General features: G+C 43.4%; 1 protein-coding gene and 1 pseudogene across 3 annotated transcripts in view; both read right to left on the bottom strand.

Annotated features, from left to right (window-relative positions):
* LOC144684860 (uncharacterized) overlaps positions 1-22958 on the bottom strand; it is a 399842-nt gene that overhangs the window by 72055 nt on the left and 304829 nt on the right. For all 3 annotated transcript variants that reach the window (XM_078549191.1, XM_078549190.1, XM_078549192.1), the window contains one exon: positions 20790-20889. In XM_078549191.1, the coding sequence (XP_078405317.1) occupies positions 20790-20889 (100 nt within the window). The remainder of the gene's footprint in view (positions 1-20789; positions 20890-22958) is intronic.
* LOC144684232 (dynactin subunit 6 pseudogene) lies at positions 19327-19827 on the bottom strand (annotated as a pseudogene).

The raw sequence follows: 22958 nt of genomic DNA, 5'->3' as shown, positions 1-22958 counted from the left end.
AGCATTTCAGTTTTTTGCCCTGTTCATTGATAATGCTGGATTGTTTTTCTCACAACTGTCTTCAGCTGTCTGTTCCTGTAAATACTATAGATGCCACTTTGTTTATGTGATGCAAACAGTTCAGAAATGGATTCAAAGATATCAATAAAAGTATAATTTCATTTGTTGTTTTCCACAGTACTGCAGATGGTAATAGTACTCCACCTGGAGTTCCTTAATAGAATTTCCTTCCAGTACTAGAATTTTGATCATAAGAACATAAGATAAAAAATCGGAACAGGAGTAGGCCATATGGCCCCTTGAGCCTGCTCCAACATTAAGTAAGATCATGGCTGAGTTTTGATCTCAAATCCACCTTCCAGCTCAATTCCCATATCCTTTGGCTCCCTTAGAGTGAAAAAACCTATCAATTTCAGCCTTGAACATATTCAATGACTGAGCATCCATAACCCTCTGGGGTAGAAAATTCAAAAGGTTTACAATAGAAAAATTGATCTACCATCTATCAATGGTATCATAATGTATTAAGTATATATACTGTACACTTAACACAAAAGAGTTTGTTTACATGTAAAAATAAATATTTAACCTATGTTGAAGATGATTGCAGGCACTCCTCCTTCAGCATAATTAGCATCTCAAATAACTACTGTAGCTTCTCTAATACAATTCTTAATAATCAAGTGAAAAATCTGAAACTAAATTAAAAGCATTTTATGAACTATAAAATCCAAAACAGCCATTATTATGGAGCAAGAAAAGTGATGGATAAAGGTTATATCTTGTTTGTTTTTCCATCTGAAGACAGAATGTGTCTCCAAGCTATCGGAAGCAATAACAACTTATATTCATACAACGCCCTTAACGTAATAAAACATCCAGAGGTACTTCAGAGGAAATTATGACAAATATGACACCAAGACACACAAGGAGACATTAGATCAGACGGCCAAAAGCTTAATCGAAGAGCTAGGTTTTAAGGAGCGGCTTAAAGGAGAAAAAAGAGGTAGAAAGGCTGAGAGCTGTAGGGAGGGCATTCCAGAGCTTAGGGCCTAGGTAACAGAAGGCGCTGCAACTAATGATGGAGCGATTAAAAGTGGGGATGCTCAAGGGGCCAGAATTAGATGAGTGCAGGCATCTTGGAGGGCTGTGGAGTGGAGGAGATTGCAGAGATAGGGAAGTTCAAGGATGAGAATTTTAAAGTCAATATGCTGCTTGACCTGAAGCCAGTGCTGGTCAGCAAGCACAGGGGTGCAAGGGGAATGGGACTTGATGTGAATTAGGGGCAGAGTGTTGGATGACTTTAAAAAGACAGTTTGCAATAGCGAAAGGAAGCCAGGGTTAGCTTTGCATTCCAGGATGATCCTGGGATAGTGATCAGTTTTAGCTGATGACAGCAGGACCTGATAGTGCTTTATCTGGTTCAGCCAGATCTGGTGGTGGATAGCCAAATCAGTTGTTTACCATATCCTTTCAGGGTTGTGTCTCTCGGACTTAAGGAAGCAGAAATGAAGGTTGTACCAGGGGATCAACCAGTGTTACAGAGAGTAATGGTTTCATTCAGGAATAAGGCATCAAAAGCGGAGCTGAGGGTACAATTGAGCAAATCCATACCTGCAGAAATGTTGTGGCAAATGGAGGGCCAAGGCTAGACAGTTGGGATTTTGAAAGTGCAGTTCTAAGTGAATTGAGAGATAATATTTCTCCAGGGGCAGATGCGGAAGGAGGTAGGGTTGGGGCGTGGTAGGGAGATGTGGGTGGAGAGTGATACAAATAAGTTTTCAGAGATGGCCATATCTGTGATTGATACAATGAGACTAGCAAGGCCAGGCAAGATGGCAAGGTCAATGGTCGAGAACGTGGTTTGGGGAATTTTACATTAGAGGGAGAGATTTAGGGAGGTCAGTGAACTCAGAGGAGAGCGAGTATGAGGAGTTGAGATGGCGGTTGAAATCACCAAGGATGAGAAGTCATTCAGTGCAGAGGCTGAAAAGCAGTGAAGATATCTTGGTGAGAAAATTTTTATTGTACTTGGGAGGGAGGCAGAGAACAAAGATTTTGAGGGAGGGGTGGAACTTTTAACTTTTTGAGTTAATTTTAAAGCGTAGACATGGCAATTGGGGGCTGATATCTCTGGGTTTCCCATGGACTATGTGCAGTGTGTGTGTGTCAGTGGCTTTTAAATGCCGTCACTTCTTTAATATTTGATTTCTGGATTCCGCAACCAATTAGCGTCAGTAGGTGTCAAGACAACCCACATAAGATGATCTCAACTCCAGCAGTTAAAGGGCCACTCCAAACATACAAATTGAAACAGCTGAAGTTGCTGAAGGGAGAGCAAGAAATGTTGGAATGAAGTTGTGACGGGCAAAGGCTGTGTCCCGTTTCACCAATATCTCCTTGGATGCCTGTTAGGACTGGGCCCAGAGGGCAATGTTATTTACTAGCAATGTGAGGAAAAAGCCTGCTGCTGAGACAAAGAAGGTGTGGTTGCAGGCTGCCAAGAAAGTCAGCAGAAGGAGCTTGGTGCCACAATACAGGAAGTGCTTCGATGAGCCAAGCAGGGCAGGAAAACTGAGAGCAACGGCACATTGCCCTAAATCACGATACGCATATCAACCAAACTTACTCACTCTGCCTTCTCAAGCCTACACCAGCACATCACTCCTCACACCAACTTGACTTGCAAGTGCACCCATTTCTTTCATCTATTCACTTTCACATGTCCACACTTATTCATCCACTACTAATACTCACATTCATTCTTTTGTTATGAAAGTATAATCATTTTCATAATATTTTTCTGGTTTGTTGTAAAGTCGGTTTATGGGTGTGAGTGAGGATGGTTCTGTCTGTGTGATTTAATGACATTTGGAGTCAGGTAGATTGCAAGCTTGAAATTATCAAAAGAAGCTAGGTGTAGGAATGTACTTGAAATGCTAATGAGTAAACATGGATGCTGTTTCAGCGTGTAAGATGTGAAGGGAATTTGCATTTTTAGATGAGTGAAGGGGTTGTCTGGATTTCAAAGGGATGTTAGTCTGTTTACACCTAGCCAGATAAGCAAGGCTAAGCAATGTGTTTATTTTTCCCAAAGGTTACTGATAATAATGGCAACATGGAAGTTTTTAAATTATGGGAAAGACATATGGATCAATGAAATTTACATATTAAAGAGAGAGAAACATATGTAAAGGAGAATGAAAGGCTATGTGGGGGGGCGGGGGGGGGGGGGGGGGTGCGCATGTAAGATCTAACAGGAATGTGTGAAACAGCCTTGAAGAAGCCTCAGCCATTTGTGCTTAAGTCTATTGTGTCCAGTAACTAAAGTTGCAGAAAGCCATTTGGAATTCCAATGTCAAATGGGTACTGTGTTAACTTGCTAATTTTTAAAATAATCTAAAATCTATTTTGGACTGTTGGGGGTGTGTAACTGGGAGTCAGGTTAATTAGGAATTTTAGGATTTGTTATAGTATTAAGTGTAGTATTTTGTATGTGCTTGAAATCTTTTATTTTGTTAATAAATATTTTAATTTTTTAAAAAATCTGTAAAGGTCTTAGTGGACTCATCACTTCTGAATTCAGTGCACATTTCTCTTAATAAATACAAACTGCAAAACCGTTGTGGTACCGTGGCCAAGTTTTCCTTGAGGATTTGGTCTACCTGGCAAACATGATCTGCCACGCCATAACAAAATTGGGGGCTCTTTGCAAGAAATTTGAAATTCCTTGATTGGTTTGGAGTTGGTGAATTTTAAGGTTATGAGTACAAGAAGCACATTAAACTCAGGAGTTGGGGCGAGGGATTTTAAAGCGGTGAGACTGCAAAAATGGCTTTATCCATGGCTAAAACCTTTTGGAAGTAGAAGCTATAATTCTGATTAGGTTACAAAAAGTATCTAAGGGTAAGTTAACAGAATTAGTGGATAATTTGCAGTTGAGGTTACTTAAAGGGTTAAAGAAACCAGACATAGTTGAAGTGATAGCACAGCATTTGAAGTTGGGAGGGATACCCGAAACAGATTCACAGCTGGAGGTAGTGAGGCTTCAGTTACAAATGAAGCTTGAACTTGAACAAGCAACAGAAATGAAAAAAATTTAATTAGAGGCAGAGGAAAAGGAAAGAGAAAGGGCATTTCAAAGAGAGCAAGCAGAAAGGAAGGAGGGAGAAAGAAAACAGGGAAGAGAATTGGAACTGGAGAAATTAGCAAGGGAGGAAAGAGAAAAGAAGAGAGAGAATATCAGCTTAAAAAGCTGGAAGTTAAAAAAGAGATCTAACGCTGAGGGAGGGTGTAAATGACCACTTCCAATCTAAAGCCCAGTGGGGAGATGCTTAAATTTGTACAAGTTCTTCTGAAGTTTGAAGAAAGGGATGTAGAGGTGTTCTTTATCTCATTTAAGAAGACAGCTAAGCAGATGACATGGCCACAAGAAATCTGGACATTGCTTTTACAGTCTAGGTTAGTAGGTACAGCTCTTGAGGTTTATGTTTCACTGTCAGAAGAAGTATCAGTGGATTATGATGCAGTAAAAAAGGTTATTTTGAGTGCATATGAGTTGGTTCCTGAGCAATATAGGCAGATATTTAGGAATGTAAGCAAACAGCCATGGCAAACATATATTGAGTTTGAGAGAATAAAACAAAGTAATGTTGAATTGTGGATATGGGCATTAAAGGTAGAGACAACATATGCAGCTCTTAGAGAAGTAATTCTTTTGGAAGAATTTAAAGATTCATTTCCTTCGGTACTGAGAACTCATGTGGAGGAACAGAAGGTTAAAGCAGCAAGACAAGCAGTAGATATAGCTGATGATTATGAATTAGTTCATAGGTCTAAACCTTTTTCTTGTCACCCTTTTAAATCAGAGAAGGATAGAAAGTGGGAAGGTGAAAGGAAGGTATGTAGTCAGGGAAGAGAAGAGGTAGTTGGAAATTCTCAGGAAGTTTTTTTCTCAGACCAAAAAGGAAGGTGGTGAGGGTAGAAGTGACACTCGAAAATTGAGGTGTTTTCACTGTAATAAGGCTGGGCATACAAAGTCAATGTGTTGGAGGTTACAAGGAAAATCTGTTGTAGTAATTGGAACACAGAAAAGTTCTCGAAGTAAGAGTACTGTGGGTTCTGAGGTCCAGGCACAGGAAAAACCAGTGGTTTGTGTACAGGTAAAGCAGGAAGAATCAGTGATAGAATCAGTAAAGAAGTCGGAATGTGTTCACAATTTACCCAAGGGATTTCTGAAGGGCAGGTTGCAGAAATGCTTAAAGATTTTGTATGTGAAGGGGAAGTCTTTCCATGTGTACAGGGTGGAGCAGGTAAAGATATTAAGTTTTTAAGAGACACAGGGGCTAGTCAATCCTTAATGTTATGGGATAGTGATATTTGTTGTTCAGAAGGAGTATTGCAGGAAAAGGTGATAATAAGTTGGGTTCATGGATGTGCTAAACCTAATCCATTGTGGAAGGTAAATTTAAAGAGTAAGTGGAAAACAGGTGAGGTGATTGTTTGAGTAGTGGCAAAAATTCCCATTGCCGGGGTTCAATTTATTTTAGGTAACGATACAGCTGGGTCACAGATGTGGGTGATGCCTACAGTAGTCGAGCAGCCTATGGAGGTGCATTCAATAGCAGTGCTGCAGAAGGAGCATCCTCGATTGTTTCCAAATTTTGTAGTAAGAAGATCACAAACTCAGATTGAAACAGGAAGAGGAAGAAGTTAAAAGGCAGGGAAAAGGTGTTGAAGTTCAATTAGCTGATACTGCCTTTGATAGGATTGTTCAGGGAGAGAGAATGGAGGAGAATAAAGCTGAAGTGTTTTGCTCAAGGAAGTTGGTGGAGTTACAACAAAAGGATTCACAAACAAAGCAGTTATATCAGACAGCTTACTCAGAAACAGAGGCAGAATGTATTCCAGGATGTTATTACCTTAAAAGTAATGTGTTAATGAGGAAGTGGAGGCCGTATCATGTTTCAGTAGATGAAAAATGGATGGATGTGCATCAGATTGTTATACCATCTGGATACAGAAATGAGATAGAGAGTAGCTCATGAAATTCCAATAGGAGGACATTTATGAATTAGGAAGACTCAGGCGAAAATACAAAAACATTTCTATTGGCCTGGATTACACAAAGATATAGTCAAATTCTGTAGAATATATCACACATGTCAGGTGACAGGGAAACCACAAGCAGCGATTAAACAGGCACCTTTAATTCCAATTCAAGCATTTGAGGAACCTTTAATCAGGGTCCTGATTGAGTGTGTAGGACCCCTCCCAACGACTAAAAGTAGAAATCAGTACTTACTGACAATAATGGATGCGTCTACGAGGTTTCTGGAAGCGATACCTTTACAAAATATTACAGTAAAGAGAACTGTGGAAGAGTTGACTACATTTTTTTTTACAAAGATATGACTTGCCAAAAGAAATACAATCAGATCAGGGTTCAAATTCCATGTCATTGCTGTTTAAGGAAGTAATGAACAGCTTGGGGATAGAACAGTTTAAGTCAACAACTTATCATCCTGAATCACAAGGTGCTTTGGAAAGATGGCATCAAACTTTAAAAACCATGATGAGGGCTTATAGTCATGACTATCGACAAGATTGGGTTGGGGGAATTCCATTCTTGTTATTTGCTATTAGGGATGCTCCTAATACATCAACAGTATTTAGTCCTTTTGAATTAGACTATGATCATGAGGTAAGGGGACCATTGAAATTGTTTTGGGAGAAATTGGTGGGTCAAAATTCAGAAACTACTCTCCTGGATTATGTGACAAACTTCAGAGAAAGATTGAACAGAGCATGTGAGTTAGCTAGGGAACATTTAAAGACATCACAGTAGGTGATGAAAGCGAAGGCTCGTAGTTTTGTTGCTGGGGAAAAAGCATTATTTTTATTACCAGTACTGGGTGAATTATTAAAGGCAAGGTTTAGTGGGCCTTCCAAGATTGAAAAGAAACTGAGTGAAGCAAATTATTTAATAAATACTCCTGACAGAAGAAAGAAACGGAGGGTGTATCATGTGAGTCTGGGAAGAGTGTCCTGCAGTCAGCATTGCGGTGAAGCAGTCTGGGAAGAGTTTCCTGCAGTCAGTTCTTGTTGAAAATAACAAGAGTGACATCACAAGACAGTGCGAGCGAGCGGAGGAGAGATCAGAACCAGCGTGAGTGCGGGAAAGCTTCAAAAAAGGATGTCAGTACAAAGGTGAAAGCTGATTGGTGAGTAGTGGATAAGTGCTTTTCTCCAGTTTTTTCTCCAATTTAAAATAGATTAAGCTAAGGAAGGGTAAAATACATAAATAATTTAACTTTTTTTTTACTGTATTTAACTTAAAGTAAGGGTTTTTTTCAGCTAGAGGCATGGCAGGGCAGCTCAGTTCTGTGCCACCTGCAATATGTGGGAAGTCCTAGACGCTCCTTGCGCTCTGACCAACCACATGTGCAAGAAGTGCCACCAGCTGCAGCTACTTGAGCTCTTGAGTTTCGGAGCTTGAGTGGCAGCTGGAGGCACTGAGGTGCACCCACGAGGCTGAGAGTTTCATGGATAGCACGTTTTTAGACGTGGTCACCTCTCAGCTTACAGAAGTGCAGATAGAGAGGGAATGGGTGACCATCAGTCAGAAGAAAGGTGTCAGGCAGGTAGTCTGGAAATTCCCAGGGTGCATCTTGCTCCAGAGCCGTTTTTCTGTGTTGGAAAACGGTGAGAGTGACGGTTCCTCTGAGGAGTGCAGCCACACTCATGGCACTGTGAGTAGCTCAGCTGCACGGGGCAGGGGAGGAGGAGGAAAAAGGGAAGAGCAATAGTGGTAGGAGACTCGACAGTAAGGAGAACAGACAGGCGTATCTGCGGCTGTAGACGTGACTCCAGGGTAGTATGTTACCTCCCTGGTGCCAGGGTCAAGGATGTCACTGAACAGCTCCAGGGCATTCTAAAGGGGGAGGGCAAACAGACAGAGATCATGGTAAATATTTGTACCAATGACATAGGTAGAAAGAGGGATGAGGTCCTGCAAGCAGAATTTAGGGAGCTAGGAAGCAGATTAAAAAACAGGACTTCAAAAGGTAGTAATCTCTGGATTACTTCCGGTGCCAAGTGCTGTTGAGTATAGAAATAGGAGGTTAGTCCAGATGAATGCGTGGCTGTATAGATGGTGCAGGAGGGAGGATTTTAGATTTCTGGGGCATTGGGACCATTTCTGGGAGCGGTGGGACCAGTACAAGGCAGGCGGGTTGCACCTGAACCGGAATGGGACCAACATCCTTGCAGGGAGCTTTGCTAGTGCTGTTGGGGAGGGTTTAAACTAACTTGGCAGGGGGATGGGATCCTGAGAGGAGGTTCAGCAGGGGGAGATGCACAGCCAAAAGTAGAAGAGAGAGCAAGTGGGTCTGGAAGGCATTGATATTATAGGCCAGTTAAGGCACAAGGGAGTTTGGCAAGGTTGGATGGTATTTATTGTAATGCAAGGAGTCTGACGAATAAGGCAGATGAGTTGAGGGCACAAATTAACACATGGATGTATGATGTCATTGCTGTCACAGAGAAATGGTTGAGAGAGAGGCAGGATTGGCAGCTCAATATTCCAGGATATAGGGTCTTCAGGCGAGACATGAAAGGAGGTAAAAGAGGGGGCATCGCAATATTGATCAAGGAATCTATTACAGCAGTAAGGAAGGATGGCATCTTAGAAAGGCTCCTCAAATGAAGCCATATGGGTAGAGCTTAAAAACAAAAAAGGAGCAATCACATTGCTGGGAGTGTACTATAGACCCCCAAACAGTCAAAAAGAAATAGAAGAGCAGATATGCAGGCAAATTTCAGAAAGGTGTAAAAATAATAGGGTAGTAATAGCGGGGGATTTCAACTTCCCCAACATTAACTGGGTTAGTCATAGTGTGATAGGTTTAGAGGAAGTGGAATTCTTAAAATGCATCCAGGAGAGCCTTTTAAGCCAGTACTTAGAAGGTCCTACAAGAGAGGGGGCGGTCCTGGACTTAATTTTAGGGAATGAAGCTGGGCAAATGGTAGAGGTATCAGTGGAAGAGCATTTTGCATATAGTGATCATAACTATGTTAGATTCAAGGTTGATATGGAAAAGGACAAGGATGGGCCAGAAATCAGAGTTCTTATTAAAATCGGCCTTCCCCCAATTTAGATCAGATATGATTTCGCCAGAGTGGACTGGGAGCAGCTACTTTTAGGTAAAGCTGTGTCAGAGCAGTGGGGCTTGTTCAAGAAGGAAATAGAAAATGTACAGGGTCAACGTATTCCAGCAAAGATAAAGAGTGGGACCAACAAATCCAGGGAAATACAGGATTGGATAAAGAGAAAAAGGGAGGCTTATGGTAGATACCGAGGGCTCAAAACAGTGGAAGCCCTAGAGGAGTATAGAATGTGTAGGGGGGAACTTAAAAAAGGAAATTAGGAGAGCAAAAAGAGGGCATGAAAAAACATTGGCAGGTAAAATAAAAAAAAATCCAAAGTTATTTTACAACTACATTAAGAGTAAGAGGATAACTAGGGAAAGGGTAGGGCCCATTAAGGACCATAGTGGTAATTTGTGTATGGAGCTGAAAGACGTAGGTAGGCTTTAAATGAATGCTTTGTGTCGGTGTTCACAAATGAGAGGGACGACGTGGGTATGGAAATCAGGCAGAAGGACTGTGATATAATTAAAGAAATTAGCATAGAAAGAGAGGAGGTTCTAAGTGGTCTGGCAGGCTTTAAAGTAGATAAATCTCCAGGCCCAGATGAAATGTATCCCAGGCTGTTTGAGGCAAGGGAAGAGATAGCAGGGGCGCTGGCAATAATTTTCAATACCTCTCTGGCCACAGGAGAGGTACCAGAGGACTGGAGGACAGCCAATGTGGTACCGTTATTCAAGAAGGGAGGAAGGGATAAACCAGGGAACTACAGGCCAGTCAGTCTAACCTCAGTGGTGGGGAAACTATTGGAAGCAATTCCGAGGGACATAATTAATCTACACTTGGAGATGCAGGGATTAATGAAGGACAGTCAGCATGGTTTTGTTAAGGGGAGGTCATGTCTGACCAATTTGATCAAATTTTTCAAAGACCTGACCAGGTGTGTAGATGAGGGCAATGCATTTGACGTAGTCTACTTGGACTTCAGCAAGGTTTTTGATAAGGTCCCGCATGGGAGACTGATAATGAAGGTAAGAGCCCATAGGATCCAAGGCAATTTGGCAAATTGGATCCAGAATTGGCTGAGTGGCAGGAAGCAGAGGGTGATGGTCGAGGGGTGTTTTTGTGACTGGATGCCTGTGTTCAGTGGGGTCCCACTGGGATCGGTGTTGGGTCCCTTGCTGTTTGTGCTATATATAAATGATTTAGACTTGAATGTAGGAGGGTTGATCAGTAAGTTTGCGGATAACACAAAAATTTGTGGGGTGGTAAATAGTGAGGAGGATAGCCTTAGATTACAGGAGGATATAGACGGGCTGGTCAGATGGGCTGATCAGTGGCAAATGGAATTTAATCTGGATAAGTGTGAGGTGATGCACTTGGGCAGGATAAACAAGGCACGGGAATACATGATGAATGGTAGGACCCTGGGAAGTACCAAGGATCAGAGGGACCTTGGTGTGTATGTCCACGGGTCCTTTAAGGTAGCAGGACAGGTAGATAAGGTGGTTCAGAAGGCATATGGGATACTTGCCTTTATTAGCCGAGGCATAGAATATAAGAGCAGGAGGTTATGCTGGAACTGCATAAAACACTGGTTTGTCCACAGATAGAGTATTGTGTGCAGTTCTGGAATCCGCATTATAAGGAGGATGTGATTGCACTAGAGAGAGTGCAGAGGAGATTTACCACAATGTTGCTTGGACTGGAGAGCTTTAGTTATGAGGAGAGATTCGATAGACTGGGGTTATTTTCCCTGGAACAGAGGAGATTGAGGGGGAACATGATTGAAGTGTATAAAATTGAGGGGCATAGGTAGGGTAGACAGGAAGGAACTTTTCCCCTTGGTGGAGGGATCAATAACCAGGGGGCATAGATTTAAGGCAAGGGGCAGGAGGTTTAGAGGAGATGTGAGGAGGAATTTTTTCACCCAGAGGGTGGTGAGAATCTGGAACTCACTGCCTGAAAAAGGGTGGTAGAGGCAGAAACCCTCATGACATTTAAGAAGTATTTGGATGTGCACTTGCGATGCCATCGCATTCAAGGCTATGGGCCTAGTGCTGGAAAACGGGATTAGAATAGTTAGGTACTTGTTTGACCGGCGCAGACTCGATGGGCCGAAGAGCCTTTTTCTGTGCTGTGGACCTCTATGGCTCTATGCTTAAAAAAATACTTTGACAGAGAAGATGACGAAAAGGAGGTATTAGTGGTGGTAGATAAGGAGAAAGAGGTAAAAATGAAGGATTCTGAAATTGATTTTCCTCTAATCAAATTGGACAATGAGGGGCTATTTAAAAAATTTAAATGTGATATTAAGTTGCCTTCCAGGCAAGTGTAAATGTGATTTGGAGAAGCTATTGCAGTCACACAAAGGTTTTGTGGGAATAAGCTGGGCAGTACAAATTTAGCTACACACAATGTAAGTGTAGAGGATTCAGTTTCAATAAGGCAACATCCTTATAGATTTAGCCCAGCAAAATTATCACAAGTACAGGAAGAAATTGAATTCATGCTTCAAAACGACATCAAGTCTAGTTGCAGTAACTGGAGTTCGGCAATTGTGGTGGTACTGAAACCAGATGGAATAGAAAGACTGTGCGTGGGTTATCAGAAAGTGAATACAGTGACAAAAGCAGATTCGTATCCTATACCATGGTTGGAAGATGGCATTGAGAAAATGGGATAATCACATTTTATCACAAAGATTGACTTGCTGAGAGGATATTGGCAAGTACCGTTATCAGAGAGAACAAAGGAGATATCTGCTTTTGCAACGCCAGATGGACTATATCAGTTTAAAGTTATGCCATTTGGTATGAAAAATGCACCAGCAACATTTCAAACACTGACAAACAAAGTAATTGCAGGGCAGAGCAATTGTGCTGTTTATATTGACGACTTGTTCGTTTTCAGTTAAACGTGGGAGCAGCATTTACAACATCTGGAAGAATTATTTAATCAACTGCAAGAAGCTAATTTGGTGGTGAACTTGGCTAAGAGTGAGTGTGCAAAAGCACCAGTTACATATCTAGGCCATACCATTCGACATGGTATGATGGCTCTGAGAGATGTGAAAGTCAAAGCCATCATGAATCTCCTTGTGCTTACAACAAAATGAGAAGTTTTGAGATTTCTGGGCATGAATGGGTTTTACCGGAAGTTGGTGCCAAATTTTAGCAGTGTGGTGTTCCATTGACTGAACTATTAAAAAGGAACAAGAAGTTTCAATGGACACACGAGTGTCAGAAGACATTTGACATTTTAAAAATTATATATACTACGACACAGTTTTGGCAGTACCTAATTATGCCAAGCAGTTTAAGTTGGTCATTGACGCAAGTGGTGTAGGCATTGGTGCTGTACTGCTGCAAGAAGATGAAACTGGAATTGGGAAACCGATAGGGTATTTTTCACCAAAGCTGAATGTACAACAGAGAAAATATTCAATGATCGAAAAGGAGACTTTGGGTTTGGTATTAGCATCGCAGCATTTCGAGGCTTATGTTGCAAGCAATTCCTCAGAAATGATTGTTGATACAGACCACAATCCTTTAAAATTCTGGACAAATTTTGAGACCAAAGTGCAAGGCTGTTCAGATGGAGTTTATTACTGCAATCATTTAATTTACAGATTATACATGTGGCTGGACGAGAAAATCTAATTGCAGACGCACTGTCGAGAGTTTAAAGCTCAAAGGGAAATTAGACATTTAAAAGCTGGACACTGGACTGAAATGACCTCTGTTGATACCAAGGATCTGTAGTTATGTGAATGCATGTATCTGGTAATGTACCAGTGTGGGCATATAGATAAGTATAGTAGGTAGTGTAAGATGTGTTAAGAAAATAAAGCCTTCTTCTTAAATTATGATGGTTCATTTTCTCATAAGGAGGGAGATGTCATGAGTGTATAATAATTTTCATAATACTTTTCTGGTTTATTGTAAAGTAGGTTTATGGGGATAAGTAGTTGGGACTGTCTGTGTGAGATTTAATTACATTTGGGCCAGAATTTTACAGTTGGCATGCAGGCTCGGCGGGAGCGGATGGGGGCGGTCGCCGCCCGCGATCGACTCCACACCACCATTTTACGTGGGCTGGCTAATTAAGGCCCACCAGCGTAAGACATGACAGCGGCAACAGGGAAAAGGGGTGGGTGGGGGCTCGATTCAAAAGCAGCTGCGGCAGCCATGGGGAGGCTGCCAGTGAAGCATACGCACCTTGTCATGGAGCTAAGTGCTGAACACGGTAGGTGAGAGGGCAGGTCGGCGGGGCAGTCGGCCCTGTGTTTCTCTGATGAATGTATCACTGCCCTCCTGGAGGAGGTGGCAGCACGCAGAGAGATCCTTGTCCGGGGGAGGAAGCCCCTCCACCTCACCAAACATGCCTGGGAGGAGGTGGCATCAGGGTGAGCTCCCATGAAGTGGTGAGGCGCACATAGGTGCAGTGCCGTAAGCAGTTCAATGATCTCCTGCGATCGGGAAGGGTGAGTACCGTGTTGGCATAGGTCACTTAGTACAGCATTTAGGAGTGCCCCCCCCCCCCCCCCCCCCCCCAGACCTCAGAGTTCTTAAGAGTGTGAGTGGCAAATGTCAATGAGGCAGCATCTACGCAAGCAGGTGAGCCCTGGCTGCTTGGAATGAGTGTCTTGCAGCTCCAGGGTCACGAATTGGCTGAGCCCTGCAAGGTATTCCTCAGGTGGGGTTGGCCAGGCTACAACGGCAATGCAGGTACAGGGTGGACTATTCAACGCTCCTCTGTCCTTTCAGGAGAAGACATCCCAAAACAATGCAGAAAGGTTGCGGACTGGCAGAGGACCGCCCCACCTTCTAATCCAAAGTAGATATGAGCAGGAGGCCCTGGTGCTGGAGAGGCGCCATGCACCTAGGTCAGCTGGGCGTGGTGAGGTTGGGGTGCCACAGGGAGGTAAGAGTACAGTGCCCTGAGATCAGAATGTTGCTAAGAGCAACCATAGCACTGTTGTCTCAATATTGATGTGAGCCTCGAGCATGGAATCCCCATTGATAATGGAAAGATGAGGGCATCCTGATCCGGGTGCCAGGCATGCTCAGCAATAGTGTAATGATTTCAACTAATGACATGTCCTTGTTCTTCCTTTCAGACTCACTAGTGGCCCATTGGGTTGAGGAGCCTGAAGGCCCACCGCTGACCCCAGAGGACAGCAACCATGGAAACGCACCTGTGTTACACCCTATCAGCCAAGCAGGCACCAGCGGTGGGCATTAGATCAGCGGATAGTATCTCGGTGCACAGCGAAGAGGGCACTTCACATTTGCTTGAGGTGCAGGTGGAGGCAGAGAGTGCCCAGGGTGCCGCCAGTCGGAGGACTGCTGGGGACCAGGAACATGCTCAGTCGGTAGCTGATGATGTGTCACTGGAGTCGTCCCTGAGGCAGCACATGCTGGAAGTCCAGCAGGGTGTGTGGGAGGATCTGGCAGAGATACATGAGGGAATGCATGTCATGGTCTCCGTTGTAGAGGAGCCCTTGCGGAGCTTGACCAATGCAATGACCCTCATGGCTGAGCGCAATGCCTCTTCCATGGAGAGAGTAGCAACTCTCATGGAGGTTCCTCCAGGAGCTGAATCAGGGGTTCCTCGGGGACCTGCAAGCCCTCACATCAGCAATGACCTCAGGTGGTCACTGTCAGTGTGGGAGATGGATTGGGCACCCAGTGTCCCAGCTAGGTGCCCATCCATCAATGGTGAGCAGGAAGGTCCAAAGCAACCTGACGTTAGCTCACGAGCTGCTTGTCATCTCTGCGGGCTCCTCTCAGGGCTCTCCGGATGACGCCAGCAGCTCCCCCACCTCTCTGCTAGTGACCGTGGCATCCGAAGAGGCTGTGGCAACTGGGAGATTCCAGCTGTGGCACTGGCCACTCCCTCCCAGGCAGGGCCAGCACAGGCTCCATGGGCCAGAGGATGCCTGCCAAGGTCATCAAGGCCAACAGGCTGTCTCCAATGCCGGTGCCAGGGAGGTGGGAGCACCTAGATGAAGCACCCGCAAGCGAAAACTTAAAGCACCTTAAGCACAACGTGGGCTTATCACTGGTGATATTTTTTCCCCCCAGTTTAATGGTAAATATTATTTGGTGTGATGGATTACACCTTTCGATTTAATTTTTGTTATGTATGCCAGACACCACAGCATTAAATGTATTCAACAATTCTCTGGGTGCTTCATTTGTTCTGCAGGTGCAGGGTAACCCATGATGTTATGAGTGACTTGTCTGTCATTGAACTTTATTGAAATGGCACATAGTGCATGTTGTTCACTAAGCAAATGTTCTTGTCAGGTATCAAGTATGGGGCCTGCAGCTCTGGTATGTGGTGGTGGTTCTTATTTGGTAGGCTAGCTGAAGGAGCGTTGGATCAAAGCCTCCCTACCTCCCTGGGTTGCCCAGGTCAGTGTTCTCCTGAGCGTGCTCGTCCTTGGACTCACTACTGGATTCACCATCTGTTGCCAGAGCAGCTGCGTCTACATCTTCTTCCTCCACTGCAGCCCCACTTTCCAGCACCAGATTGTGGAGAGCGCAGCATGCAACCACTAACAGTGACACAGGATCTGTGGGGTAATGCAGACCTGAATGGTCCAGGCATCAGAAGCATATCTTGAGAAGACCTACGGCTCTCTCTACCACCACTCTTGTGGAGTCATGGCTCCTATTGTACCGCTGCTCGGCCTCTGTTCTTGGATGGTGGAAGGGCGTCGTGAGCCACCTTTTGAGGGGATAGCCCTTGTCACCCAGCAGCCATCCAACCAGCTGGGCTGGAGCACTGAAGAGCCTCGGCACCTGGGAGTATCTCAGGTTGTAAGTGTCATGGGAGCTGCCTGGGTACCTTGCAGACTTGCAGAATCTGCATCCTGTGGTCACACACTATTTGCACGTTCATGAAGTGGAATCACTTTCTGTTGTCTAAGGCATCTGGCTCATCTGCTGGCGCTTGATGGCCAAAAGTGTGTTGTCAATTGCACCCTGGATGTGGGGGAACCCAGCAATCACTGCAAAGCCTCTGGCTCGTTCTGCCTGGCTGGCCTCGTCCATGCCATAGTGAATGAAAGTCAATGCATGCCTGAACAGAGCGTCTGTCACCAGCTTGACACAACTGTGGACAGCTGATTGGGAGACTCCACAAAGATCACCCACCAACCTCTGGAAAGAGCCAGAGGCATAGAAGTTGAGGGCCACTGTGAACGTCAGCGCCACTGGCATGGGGTGTCCACCCACACAGTCGGAGCTGATCTCAGGGCTGATCATCTGACAAATGGAGGTCACTGTCTCCCTTGAGAGATGGAGCCTCCTTCGGCATTGCACCTCAGGCATATTGAGGTAGTTGCATCGCAGCCTGACAGCAGCATAGTGGCGTCTTCTGCGGCCCCTTCCATCTTGGACTTCCTGTTGGCCCTGCGCCCCTTATGCCTGCGCCTGTCCTCCCAAAGGTCGCTCCCCTGGAGGCTGAAAAGGAACACATTGCCTCCTCCCCCTTCTGGCCCTCTCTTCCTCCTCAGAGGAGGTGCCTCCAGCAGAGACCACAATCCGCATTCCCAGGGTGAGGGAAGACTGTCTGATACCTGGAAGGCCCCAAGTAGTATGACTCCTCCGGAGTCCTGAACTGAAGCCTCTTATTTCTGTCAAAGCAGCCCTGAAGCGAATTGAAGTTGTCCTGCTCACACTAGCTTATAAGTTGCTGCTGCTTGCTTAAGTACAAACAACTCGCATTAGCAAGCCCACTCACCCCTCTTATCCCGCCCGTGGATGAGGTTTTTGAAAATGTGGCCTACCCTCCTGCCCCATGTGTTGCACCCATGCGACACCCTGAAAATTGCACGGGCTGCATAAACTCCCAGAAAATTGGTGCCTCAAGGGCCTTAACTGACCAGTTAATCAATGGTGGGCACGCCTTCGTTTTCATCGTGCGCCTGCCTAGTGAAATGTCGCAGTGACGTCGGGACACATGCCCGACGTCATTGCACTTCATTTTACATTCTGGTGTTCAAGTGGACTGCAAGCTTTAACTCACCAAAAGAAGCTAGGTGTTTGGCATGCTAATGCGTAAACATGGATGCTAGCTTAGCATATAAGGTGTGAAGGAAATTTGCATTTTTAGATAGCTGAAGGGAGATTTGGATTTCAAAAGGATCACAGTCTGCTTTACAACTAGCCAGATAAGCAAGGCTAAGGAATGTGTTTATTTTTCCCAAGGGTTACTGACAATATATAGTGACAACATGAAAGTTTTTGTTATGAGGAAGATACAGTTTCAAAGACATGAAACAATAGAATTTAAATATTAAGAGAGAAACATATATAAAGGAGAATGAGGCTATGTGTCAGGAAAGGAATTGAGAGATCTAACAGAAGTGTTTGAAGTAGCCTTAATGAAGCCTCCAGTATTTGTGCATAAGTCTGCTGTCTACCGAAACTAAAGCTGGAGAAAAGCCATTGTCCAGGGTATTAATTTGCTGGATCTGTTTAAAATCTACAATCTATTTGTGGATCATTGCCTTAAAGAGGGTGTAACTAGGAGTCAGGTTAATTTGGAATTTTAGGAGTTATTGTAATAGTAAGTAATTTGTAATCTTATGTATGTGCTGGGAATCTTTTATTTTGGCTAATACATATTCTCATTTAATTTTTAAAAATCTCTAGAAGTCTTGGTGGACTTACTACTTCTGAATTCAGTGCACGAATCTCATAAATACAAATTGCAAAACCGTTGTGATAGCACAAACAAGTTTCCCGCGTGGATTTGGCAGACTTCATCTGCCAATGTCATAACACCCGCGGAGCAGGGAAGTTGCCCATTGGAAGGTCAAACTTCCCAGGTAATTTCCACAGAGCCACTAGGTAAAGGCCTCAAAGGAGTCCCAAAGCGCAAGTTGTGTCAAATACCAAAAAAAAGCCTTGAGCAAATCTATGCTAGCATTGTAAGCCTAAATACCACATTTCAGTTCTGAATAATTTTTCTATTTATCCAGAGAACTCTACTAAGGTACTGGCAAAACACTAAGGGCTTTAATGGCCTTCTGTGTCAAAGCAGACTATGATGCTTCGTGGTATCTTTTTTTGCACTCATCCAAACTTAAAACTTAAATCCTAAATTCTGAAGGTTTTTCACTGCTGATCTGCCAACCTATCTACTAAATTTTCTGCCAGTTATTTTGGGCTAGATCCTTCCTATCTCTGAACTTTGCCTTTCTCCAGTCCAACATCCTTATCTTTGGCTGTTCATTGAATTTTTATATTCCTCTGTTGAATTTAACTATGTAGTAGCTGTCATTTCCCAAAAGATTTTCTCTCTCCTACCCTGTTCAGTAGATTATTTCAAATATTTATCATTGTTTGAATGAAGATTTTCCTCCTGACAGATCTATTTTAAATTTACTTTCCACTAATTTAAATTGATTTGTTTCTTCCAGTGCTAACTCCTACACAATGTATCTTCCTTTGCATTTAAGGAGACTCTGAACTGAACTGCGAAGTTATACTCTGCTACTGCCTAATGTTTCTTTAGAATCACTGAACATGAGCTGTACTTTGTGAGATGGGAGTGATGTTGATAGCTTTCCTTCTCTTGGAGAAGGAGACATGGGGTGGTATGGGGTGGTATTTTATGCTCTTCCCCCATGGTGAGTCTGGAGGCAGGACAGCATTTAATCGGTTGGGGTGGTGGCTGGTGGGGACCCTGACATCTCCCTGTCTCCACCCTAATTTAGTCCGTGGCGGGAAGGCCCATGGACAGTCTTTTTCTTTATGCCTAATTTTTACCTTCATTTTATTTCAAAGGACATATAACCACTTCAATAAAAGGTTCATACATTAGTTAATTTATTGTAGCACAGATTACTGCTTTTAAGTGACTATGCTTGTAGCCAAATAAATGTATTAGTTCCTCCGCAGAGCCAGACTCTGGTTCTATTCAGCTTTTTATTGGAGTGGAGCTTCCTTTCACTGTTTTCTTCAGGTGATGATAATTAGGCAACGTCTTCAACAGAAACAAAAACAAAAACAGAATTACCTGGAAAAACTCAGCAGGTCTGGCAGCATCGGAGGAGAAGAAAACAGTTGACGTTTCGAGTCCAATGACCTGCTTTTGTTTTTGTTTTGGATTTCCAGCATCCGCAGTAGTTTTTTGTTTTTATCTCTGTCTTCAATAGAAAGTCTAGCTGCAGAGCTGTGGACGTTCTCCCTGTACTCATTGCATACAGTCTATCCTGTAGATAACTGTGTTCCCAGGAATAACTTCACAGGAGTTTACTTGACAACATGCTACAATAATGTAGCCACTGGTTAGGAGCACATTTCTATCTATAAATGCTTTAGATGTAATTACATTGTTATCTCCAATCTTCAAAATGACATCCAACTTCAAATACATTGTTTGTTCCAGTAGTCATAACTTTAGGTTCAATATCTTCCTTTTGAGACATGAGATTTTCTGAATAGCTGTTTGTAATCAGGGCTTGTTCTTCAATCAAGTTTCCTTCATCAATGATGATTGGTCCTGCTTCTGCAATAAAGCGAGCCTTGGGGTGTACTACTGTTCTTGGGCCAATTTTTACATCGTCCTTGATTTCACTTTCAACACAGACAACAGCTTCAGCTGCAATTTTAACACTTTTCTGGGTTGGTTTTCCTGTCACAATCTCCATCTTGTCAGTGTCAGTCTTCCTGCCTGTCAATTGAGGCCCTTAAGTGGGAAATTAATGCCAATTAAGGGCCTCAGCCTGCCATTACTGGTATTAAATCAGCAGCAGGTGGGCTTGTTACCACGTGGGGAGCATGACAAGCAAACCTGTGCGGGTTGCTGGTGGTCTCCCGGGCAGGGGGGGGGGGGGGGCGTTCCCTGGCTCAAAAGCACTTAGTGCCTGATTGAGGGACTCGACATTGGTAAGGGGGAGTGCTGGGAGCCATAACCCTGCCCTTGTTGACAATTCCCTTAAACCTCTCCCCCACAATCCCTTCATTCCGCAAAACCCCATCTACCATCACTCACTTGAGTCCAGGGATCCAAAAAAGATCCAGGCCCCGGTTGGGTGTCTTTCCTGCAGTAGCCATTGCCTCCCCACTTGCGCAGCTGAGCAAAAGAACTTGCCTCTAATTGGGCTCTTGGCGAGCTGGACTTCCTGCCCTGGGGTCCTGATCCTACGGAAGCCCTGCTGGTGACTTCTCAATTGCCTGGTTGGCATGTAATATCATTGGGCCTTCCCGGGGGAGGCAACAAGGGTCTCTTGCCGGTGGCTGAGACCCCCATTGCCTTCATAAAATTCCCCCCATCAAGTGCTGTACCATCCTCTTTTGCTTCCACTAGTGGTTATTAACAGATACATAGAGGTGTTTATTATTTTATTAAATATATTAAATATTGAACGTTTTCTTGTACTTATATGAACTCTACATTTAATCAATTATTTCCAATGACATAAGTCTTGTAATATCAGATCAATAGAATTATCCCTTTTTCCTGAAAGAACCATGAAAAGTACTTTCTTAAAAAAGGATTTGCAGCCAGGATTTGGGCATCAAATAAATGGTGCTCTTAATTTCTGGTATTCAGCAACTTTACTAATATTCAAAATAACTGCTTTACAGAAATTCAATATGTAGCAGAGATCATCTTACTTTTGTGCAGTTTCATGATGGTATATGCCATAGCAGCAAGGACTCTTTCTCCCTCCAGAATGTAGATATCCCATAACCGCAGTGTGAGTGTAAATGGTGTCTGTTTAAAAATTTTTAAAAATCAATATTTCCAGGAATATAACTGTCCCTTTACAAAAGGCATAATACAGAAAATACATGATACATAAAAAGTCAATGTAAATAGCTCTCAACCAGCAATCTCTGACATGCTACTCAGTTGAACACCACCATTACAATGACCAGGAAGGGAGGGAATGATATCACTATTTATAAAGCAGGTATGCATATGTAAGAAGAGAGCAAGTATTTTGTGCAATTTGATACGTTGTTACATCTAAACTTAAAATTCAATCCTTACACTTGAATTGGTTGGTTGTGACCTATTCTAACACAGTAGAGCAAATCTGCAAAATGAGCTTCTCCGAAGTTTTCCATTTGTTAAATTTTGTTGGATACACTGTTCCCAAAGAACAATTTACAGAGCAATTTACAGTTCTCAAAAAGAAATTTATGTAAATGATATCTTGCTATGCGTACTTTGATAAGGAATAATCTGAGTATATTTCAATATATAAAGTTAGGGAGTTCTGGAGGTCATTAAATTGTACCAAAATAAAACTTCAGTACACATGGAGCCCTATCAATTATTCATAAGCACAGGATATCCAAAAAGCACACAGCATCAACAGTAGCTAGATCTCTGACATGACCTTAACATAGATTATTTTAGGTGCCAATAAAATTTCCTGTCATTCCCACAAGGGATGGTTACATTTCTAAATTTCTTTTTCATCATGGATAGAAATGACGTTGAGTGGCTCAAAAAAAGTCATTGATGTTTACGTCTGATGACTGCATTAGAAAACTATGGTTCAGCTTTGCTAGAAATCATTCTCTGTCAGCTCATGTAAAAAGTCTCTGCAACAGTGACTGTAGAGATAAAATTCACCTGTGTTGAGGGCACAAAATGGACAACTGTATGCATCTTGTACACCCTGCCTGATTTTTCTTTCATTTGAAGTCAATAGAATGGAAAATCGGGCAGGGTGCATAATGGGTTACTGATCTACTACTGCTCATTTTGTGCCTCCACTGAAAGTGAATTTTGTCCCCTTTCTGTCTCTGCTTCATTTCAGTGAAAGGTATTGGGTATTAGTCATTCACCCATCCATGTCATAGAGTACATCTCTTGCTGCCATCAGGGCAACAGCCCAGCAACAACGGGTCACCTACAGCTGCTATTCTCTTGATGATAGTGAAACAGCAATTGGAGACCAATTGCAAGTCCAACTAAAGAATGCACAGGGCTGGAAAAGTGGAATAGTTAAATGTAAATGAAAACTATATCTATCTTCTTCCTCTCCTCCAGATTGGTCTCTACTTGATCACTGCCATGCAGTATGGTTTTGATTAGGACATCAGAAGTGTGTGCCGGATCAAATATGCATCCAGCTGCTCTATGGTACCAGGCATTGGTGCTCCAACACATAGTGGCACTATGCTGCTCCTCGATTAAAATGTTATTGACCTGAATCAGCTGCTTATGTTTTGCACTAATATGATCAGATCTCCTTTACAAAATAGTGGAGTAACACTTTAACGGAGGATAATAATCCTGAAAAAATATCAGTTCACATCTATATTTTCAACTATAACAGTCAAAATAATTTGCTGAAGATACAGGGTTGAATTATGCAGGGGTGTGAGGGAGCATACTGTTCGAGCACTTGGAAGGAAAGTCAGTTCCAAATTGACCAACTTTAAAAAAGGCTGTCCCGTAGCGATAACACTCTTGGCGGCATAAACAAACGGAGGGTTGGATTTCTGCCCTTCAGTCAAAGGAAGTCCTGCTCTTGAGAGCTGCTGACCAATCTGATTGGCTGGCAGCTCTAGCAGTCCTAGCAGTGTCAGAACTCAGTAGCGGTTGCTGCTGTGACTATAAGGTGGCCACGGGATGAAGAGGACATGGCCACCGGAGAGAGGCAAGTCTGGGGAGGGATTGGGGAGCCCAAGGAGGCGGAGGACAGGTTTTGGAGGCCAGGTGGGAAGAAGCAAAGTGGGGGGAAGTGATATCTTAGGGGCTGTCCCCATAGTGCACAGGGTATTCCCTGAATGATGTGACCCCCTTCCTTCCTGCCTTCTCAATAA

The sequence above is a fragment of the Cetorhinus maximus genome, chromosome 9 (genome assembly GCF_964194155.1).
Source record: "Cetorhinus maximus chromosome 9, sCetMax3.hap1.1, whole genome shotgun sequence".
Lineage (NCBI taxonomy): Eukaryota > Metazoa > Chordata > Chondrichthyes > Lamniformes > Cetorhinidae > Cetorhinus > Cetorhinus maximus.
The sequence above is the reverse complement of the archived record's forward strand: the minus strand, read 5'-3'. Positions and strand labels throughout refer to the sequence as shown.